General features: G+C 43.1%; 1 protein-coding gene across 1 annotated transcript; it reads right to left on the bottom strand.

The window, feature by feature from the left end:
- Positions 1–3257: 3257 nt before the first annotated feature.
- On the bottom strand, positions 3258–6926 carry LOC140463170 (iroquois-class homeodomain protein irx-1-like). Its single transcript, XM_072556948.1, has 2 exons — positions 6666–6926; positions 3258–5401 (listed from the first exon to the last, which is right to left on the bottom strand). The coding sequence occupies exons 1-2, from the start codon at positions 6906–6908 to the stop codon at positions 4619–4621; spliced, it is 1026 nt and encodes a 341-aa protein (XP_072413049.1). The 5' UTR covers positions 6909–6926; the 3' UTR covers positions 3258–4618.
- Positions 6927–7986: the final 1060 nt, after the last annotated feature.

The following is a 7986-nucleotide window of genomic DNA, read 5'->3' as shown; positions in this document are numbered from 1 at the left end:
TTTCTAACAAGCAATTTTACATCACACAGGCAATGGAAGTGTTTTAATATGTGTTGAACAGGGAAGGTCAATTCTCATTAGCAGAACGATGGACATTTCCCTCACATCTTCAGATGAGGTCACCATGGAGCAACACATAGTTGGGGAAAAGGTAGTGGTCATGGTTAGATTCCTAAGCTCTCCAGGGATAACAGTATAGATGGAGGAAAATAGACCATTGTTGGAGATGTTGCAGTATAGCTATTTTCTAATCAACTAGTTCAGCTATATTGTTGCCCACCTTTGGAGTAGCTGAGACTGGAACTTGAGTAACTGATCTTATCGGTAAGATTGGAATCATGTAAGAACAATCCAAATGCGTTGAGCAATGAAGAGGTGTTGAGGGGAGATGATCTAATCAGTCAAATACTGCCTAGAGATCAAAGGAAATGAAGATAAATACTGCAGCTCAGTCACAGAAGACATGTTTGTAATTTAACTGGGACAATGTTGGTGCTATAAACACTAAAATCATTTCTGATAAAGTTGTTCATAAATGGAAAATACAGGTACAAATGAATAGATCCCATTATTCTAATGGCACAATTTGCAGGATAGCTGCAGAGGTTTGCCATTTAGATAGGTCAGGTGAATTGGCCATGCTAAATTGCCCGTAGTGTTAGGTAAGGGGTAAATGTAGGGGTATGGGTGGGTTGCGCTTCGGCGGGGCGGTGTGGGCTTGTTGGGCTGAAGGGCGTGTTTCCACACTGTAAGTAATCTAATCTAATCTAATTCTATTTCAGCTTCTAATTTAACTAATTGTTCAAGATGATCTTTGTTTAGATAGACTAAAATCCACACCATAAAATGCTAAAGATTGGATTATGTTCAATTGAACAAGAATCTGTTTTATACATTTACCCCTTACCTGCCATTGTCTCCTTTCTAAAAACACAGTGACTCATACTGAAGCCAAACAGTTAACTTCATTTTTGTAAGCAATTCAGATAGGCAGCCTGGATTGTCCAATCAACTCACTGCGCTGCAACATCTAGGCTCAATGATTATGTCAATGAAAACCAGAATTACCGTAGCTTCCCCTCACTTATGTTTTTCCGATTGAGATAAGCATTTAAAGAATCCTGCAGATTATCTGATTTTTATCATGAAAATATTGAGTTTTTATTGAAGTCTCAAGTGACATTCCATGTGACTGTGACAAAGATACACTATCCCTCACTGTGCTTTTTGACTTGCCTGTACCCTTCGATCACACCATTTTTCTCCCAAACCTCTCAACTGTCATCAAGGTGGATCTGACTGCTCTCACCTGGCTTCATTCTGCAATGGGAGAAAGTGAGAACTGCAGATGCTGGAGATCAGAGTCGAGAGTGTGGTGCTGGAAAAGCTTAGCTGGTCAGGCAGCATCCGAGGAGCAGGAGAATTGATGTTTCAGGCATTAGCCCTTCATTATGATGAAGGGCTTATGCCCGAAACATCAATTCTCGTGCTCCTTGGATGCTGCCTGACCTGCTGTGCTTTGCTAGCACCACACTCTCGACTTCATTCTGCAATGTCTATCCTTCCCTCTCTCCTGTCTCTCATCTACATGCTGCCCTTTGTTGACATCCTCTGAAAATGCAATGTCAGTTTCTATATATATGCCGATGACACTCCGCTCTCCCTCTGTCTACCCCTTCACAGTTGCTAAATTATTGGACTTTTTATCCACCATCCAGAACTGGGAAAGCATTGATTTCCTCTGAATAAATATTGGGCAATACTACTCCTTTCCTTCCTACTGATTCCATCCCATTCTATTTTACATCTCTAATATCATCTCTCTCTGCCCAGCCTCAACCCTCCTGATGTGGAACCCCTCGTACGTCGGTATTACTTCTAGTCTGGGCTTTTTGAATGCTTTTGTGGCCAGTCTGAAATGTTCAACCATTCATAAATATAGAGTCATTCAGACTTCTGCTGTCCTTTACATGGAATGCCATTCACCCATCATTGATTATTGACCTGCACTGGCTCTGGGTTAAACATCATCTCAAATTTAAAAATTCTCACCCGTGTTTTTAAACATCACCATGCCTTGCCCCCTCCCTATTGTGATCTCCTCCAACCCACTGTCGCGTCTTGAACATCTCCAGTCCTAATTACTCCAGCATTGGTGGTCATTCTTTCTGCTCTGGAATTGCATCCCTTTCAAACTCAACATCCTTCTTTACCACCATCTTTAAAAATATATCTCTCACCAAATGTTCAGTCATTTGCTCCAATCTCTCCACTTATGGCTCACTGTCATGCTTTGGTTACAATGCTCCTGTTCAGTTTCCCTATTGTTATTGTTTGAGTTTATTACCGCCAACTGAGATTGACTCAGCATCAAACTTGGCAATTGTTGCTGACTGGCACTATCCAAATTCAACACTAACTCACCAGAAGAGAGAGAGAGACAGACTGTGGAACAAATATAAATGGGGTGGGGAGAACTATAGGAATGCTTAGCAATATACCTTGGAGAATCAAGGATTAAGTTAATAGCCCACAGCAATGTGATTGACTCTTTACTGCTATATGGTCAATTAGGGATGGGCATTAAATGATGGTCCAGCCGGTAACACCCTAGCCTATTAAATAGACCCACGCCCATTCCTGATTAATACACAGACTGAATAATAATTTTTAAAAGCCTGCGTCTATTTCTTTTATACAGACTAATGGTTACACTACCAAATGAAAGAGTACTCAGAAGTATGTGTTAGGTGACTCTTCCACGTATTTTGAAATCCTTACTTCACTGATGTACTTTTTATTATGCATTGTGAGTGGTGAAGGAACGGCTTATTGCCCAATCCTAAATGCCTTGAGAAGGTGACAGTCGCCTTTCCTCATTAAAACCGCTGGCAACAGTGTTATCCGACTGAGTGGCTTCTCAACTCCTTTGACAACTGTCAGAGCTGGTATCACATACAGACAGACCTGACCAGCTAAAGGCAGCATCTTTCCCTTCCGAAAGGACTGTTGAGGGAGTTGGGTTTTACAATCAATCGGACAGATGCATGAACCTTATATTTTTTTGAGCGTTACTAGTTTTTTTTTCCCAATGTGCAGATCTCCAGGAGTTCATTGGCTTCTGGAACATACCGCCACTAGAGGTCGCTTCTGGTCTCGTTTTCTCCTGAGCATCCCTCAAAGAGAAGGCGACATTGTCACAACGGCGCAGCCAAGGAGATAGACCCCCTGCCTTGTTTATTAGACAAAATATAACGTTTTTACAGCCAATGTTTATTCACAGTTTCTTTGTCGTATAAACACTTCTTTTTATTGTACAAAACATACCGTATAAACTATAACAAGGTAAGAAAACTTCTGATTTATGTTAAAAGATGCTCATTCCCCACTTGCTTATGACATTTGGAAACAGTGGTTCTTTATAACATGGAAATGGATTGGGAAGAAGTCAGTAGATCATTAACTGGCTGTGCAGCAATTGTTGTTTGGAAAAGCATTAGAGACTGAAGAAGCTTGTTTTAAGGTTTGTGATGGTCAGAAAAGACAGAGATGCTGTTGTGGGAGGAGGTCACCCGTTAGAAACTCGCGGACGCTGGAGAAAATGCACACATTATATCCCCACTGTTTCCTTTTGCCTTGTAATGTTCACATATATGTTACAGAAGCAATTTCTATTTCACGAAACTACGGATTTTAGATGTAATTTCATACGAGTATTTTCCAATTAGTCGACTGTTAAGATTGATTTTATTGTTTGAAAACAAGTGTTCCTCATCTCGTGCCCTATCTGGAATTTGGCTGTTTTCCCTTTAAACTGTCGTGTTGATAAATAGATCATTCGCGTCGTTCATCTTACGTTTCAAAACAAAAATCTCTGGGGAGGGAAACACCTGGAGGTGGTTTTCAAGAAGGCAGTTTATATAAGGTCATTGTTTCAGTGCTACCTCTTGCAAGTTGGACTGATTTAACACTGGAACTGGGGCTCAGCAATAAGTAAAAACATCCCAGCTATATATTGAAACCCCCTTTTTAAAAGGCCGACACTGACACATGTTGTACACTGACTCTCAGTGACCCTGCAAATGAATGAGGAGAGTATAGATCTCTTTCATTCTATTGCGAATTTAACCTGGCCATTGTGTCAAATTTGAACTCTGTTATTAAGCCAGTCGGTTTATAGGACCAAGGATTACTGTAAGTATTGTAATCACCTACACGTCGATAGCAGACATTTAGAATATTTACATATTTTAACTGAAAGTTCCACTTTACCCAGATTGAGGCGTGTGTTTTCACATTGTACAGAAATGATTACCTAGGGCTGTTCTAAGAAAAACAATTGTACTGCTTGGTATTAATTGTGGTGCTTTGTATTAAGGTCGCGATAATTACTATAAATTAATATCTTAGAGACCGCCCCCCTCCCCGTCCGCTGCACTCACACCCCAGGTACTGAGCACACAGTTAGACACGTGAAGAATCGCTCTCGTTCGCAGCCCCATCGCCGTCCACCGACAGACAGACACAGAGAGCACATCAACACAAATGAAAAGTGCATCAGGAAATTGCCAAAACTTTCACTTTGCACATTGGATGTCGGCTCGCCTTTTGTCCCTTCTCATTGGTCAATACCTGCAGTGTCTCTCTTTTTGGGCTCCAGTCTGGAATGGCTGTTGAACACAAGCTGTCCGTCTGTGAAGCAGCTCCCTGCCCAGATCTGGTCGTGAGTGACGGTGCCCGCCTGGCCGCGGTTGCTCCTCCCGTGCTCGGAGGTCGCCGTTTCAGCCAGGGACCAGATCTTGGGTTTGAGCGCTGGCGCGGTGCTGTCTTTCCTCTCCGGGCTGCTGGCTTTGTCCACGGCGCTCTGCTCCTCAGACGTTCCCCTCTCTGGGGTTTCTCTCTCACTCCCTTCCGAGCCTGTCCTCACATCGTTGCCCCGTTCGCAGTCAGTGCCAGCTCTAGCTCCATGTCCAGGGTCTCCATCGAATTGGTGCCCACTCGGCTTCTGCTGCTCCTTATCCTGCGACCCTTCCACCGCCTCCTTCTTGCCTTCCTCCTCGTCGCTTTCGCTTTCCTCCTCGTCCGATTTCGTCTTGGGGACCCAGGTCATCTTATTTTCTTTCTTTAGCCGCCTCCTGGCGTTGGCAAACCAGGTAGAGACCTGAGTCAGGGTCATCTTGGTCACAATCGCCAACATGATCTTCTCGCCTTTGGTTGGGTAAGGGTTCTTCAAGTGTTCATTCAGCCAGGCCTTCAGGGTGCTGGTGCTCTCCCGGGTGGCATTCTTGGCTCGGCCCGGATCCCCGTGGGGTATGGGGCGGTAAGGCGAGTAAAGGGCGCCGCCTGGCGAGAAACCCGCTTGGGAGTAAAGACATCCAGCCTTCAGATCATAGGTCGACCCCTGGAAATCAGAAGCAAACGCTGGTTATCCAATACATTTAATTAAAATGCGCAACAGGTTTTAAGACTTCAGATTGCAACACGATTCATTTGAATAGTGCTAAATGTCACAATGCGTCTTAGTACAAGAGTACACAATTCTTTCAACTTTTCTATCAATGTGATATAAAAATTACACATCCCAATCAGTTAAAGTTGAATGACTAGTCTTATATGAAAATTCCTGCATTCGCCTGTATGATGTACACCTTTGTTAAAGTCTAAGTTGAACTCCACAGTCTCTGTTTGGATGCATAGATCCGTCTGAACTATCAGAAGTCAGGGGCCGAGTTTACTAATCGATCAAAAAGAAATTAAAATTAACAATCATTGATGACCTACTGCCAGACCTAACGCTTCAAAATACAGGGCAGTGAGACTCTACATTTCGAAGATTTGTCAAGTGTTCTAAACCTTTTTTTAAAAAAGAAAACGTGTAATAGGCCGGACAGAGGCCAACTTCATAGCGTTGGCCTAAATGCTGCCAGTACCTACCTGTCCTAATACACAGTGAAGTGCTGCCTTCTAACCAGACGGATCCTCCGCTAGAGACCAGCATACAGCTAAACCTGGCCTCTTACACTGATATATGTAAACTCTGGGTTGAAAGGACATTGTAGTAAAATGCTAACTGGATCTACCACTGAAGCTAAATGTTTCCAACATTTTCCAGTCAGTTTTATGAAAAAAGATGCACTTGCTAACATGAGTAAAGCCTAATGTAATCTAAAATTACCAAATTAGGAGTTAATTTGAAGCAAACTTTTTTCAAGTTTGACAATGTGAAGGTACCATTTAGAATGTAGCTTCCTGTACTCTATTAAAGTCGGCAGAGTATTCCTTTAGTCGTTGTTGGTGGGTGTATTGAGGTATTCTATATACATTTATCACACTGGATTCACTTGTGTTGGGACTCTGATGTTAAGTAGCCTCCTGAGAGTTAAACCCGGAGCGACGCTGTTAACATGATTTTGTTTTATATTAATTAAAAACAGTAAAATGTCGGATTCGCGGTAGTATAGAGATCGAGTTCAGCCGAGAATGTAAGATGGTGAAAGGATGAATCGAAGTGGGGCAGAGTGGAAGTGCTGAAGTCAGACATCAGTGAGCTCCCTCGCTCTGAGAAATATCTCGCCTTGTTCCCGCTGAAAGTATGATTAATTACCAGACTGAGAGCAAACTACAGTTCAAACTCTTTACAATACAAATGGGCACAGCTTCCTTACCAGATGGGACAGGTGCCTGAGATCGGGATAAGGCTGGAGGCTGTATCCTTGTGGAATCGGATATGTACCTGGATACCGGGCTAGGAGAGCATGGAGAGGTGGGGGTACTCCAAGGCTGAGAGAAGCTCCGGGAGAGGCCAGCATCGCCGCCTGTCTCTCCACCAACACAGCCGGCAGACCGCTCAGAGCAGAGGCCTTCCCGGCAGTGACCACATCCCCGTATCCCAGCTGAGGAATAGCCATAATGCGATACAGCCTAAAAAAAACCCCACACTATCAAACCAATCGCCCTTCTGTCTCTATATATCCCCCTCTGTCCAGTCCATTGGAGAGTCCTGGGATGATTGACAGGAGCTGTGTCAATGGTATTTACATGTGATTAGTGAGGTTTAACCATTCAGAAGCCGGGCTCTCACACAGCACAACACTACTCACTTCAAACTTGAAAACATACATCCACTCCGTCAAGAGGTTTTAAACACGGTCTAAAGGCACACAGACAAGGGCAATTCATGATGTTAATCCAAGAAGCAAATTCATCACCTCTTTCCTTCAAAGCCACTGATTTCAACCAGACAGTGCAATAAAAAAATTCTCTTCTGTTAAAAATAAAGTTTCAGGGTGTTACAAATGCCCTCAAATAGTTAAAACGGTTGGATGTCAAGAAAGGGCCGAGGTACATACACAAGAGGGATTTTATTCTGTTTCCCACTTTCGCCACTCAAGTTGTTTGCTGACCCGAACTCGCTGACTTGTGGCCAAAGTTGTCAGTGGCTTGTATTTTTGCAGCGAAGTCGTAATGTTCCTTCTCGTTTTCCCGATCGCATTATAAAACGCGACCGAAATCAGGGGAAAGCGAACGGGAACAAAAAAAAATCCAGTTGTTTAGAATGAGAATGGTGTTCTCATCGCGGCGAATTACTGTAGCATCGAGTGAACTTCCAGGCAGAGGCATGACAATGTGACAAACATATCAACGCTAATCCTTCTCAAAGACAAGCCCTCAGAACTTCTAATTGGAACTCCTTTAAATATGTTACATTGATACTCTGTTCTGTTGGTGTACAGCAAACAGCGAAGGAAGTCGATTCTAACCGATTAACCACCGCTCAAGGATGGTCGGTCCGTTTATTTTAGACTCGAGAAAAACAGGATTGTTCTAAAATTCAGCACCGTCTAAAAGTAATTCCCCATCCTGTTGCTGCAACGCAGAATATGATGAACATTTGAAACCATTACAATGCAGCTCGCTCGAAGTTTGGGTCTAACAGTGCAAAAGTGAGGACTATAGATGCTGGAGATCAGAGTCTAGATGAGAGTG

Source organism: Chiloscyllium punctatum, chromosome 37 (assembly GCF_047496795.1).
Source record: "Chiloscyllium punctatum isolate Juve2018m chromosome 37, sChiPun1.3, whole genome shotgun sequence".
Taxonomy (NCBI): Eukaryota; Metazoa; Chordata; class Chondrichthyes; order Orectolobiformes; family Hemiscylliidae; genus Chiloscyllium; species Chiloscyllium punctatum.
The sequence above is the reverse complement of the archived record's forward strand: the minus strand, read 5'-3'. Positions and strand labels throughout refer to the sequence as shown.

Excerpts from the sequence above, each read along its gene's own strand:
- LOC140463170 (XM_072556948.1), bottom strand. The coding sequence starts at position 6,908 with ATGGCTATTCCTCAGCTGGGATACGGGGATGTGGTCACTGCCGGGAAG. Across the intron at positions 5,402-6,665 it reads TCAGGCACCTGTCCCATCTG|GGGTCGACCTATGATCTGAA; the intron begins GTAAGGAAGCTG and ends TCTGATTTCCAG.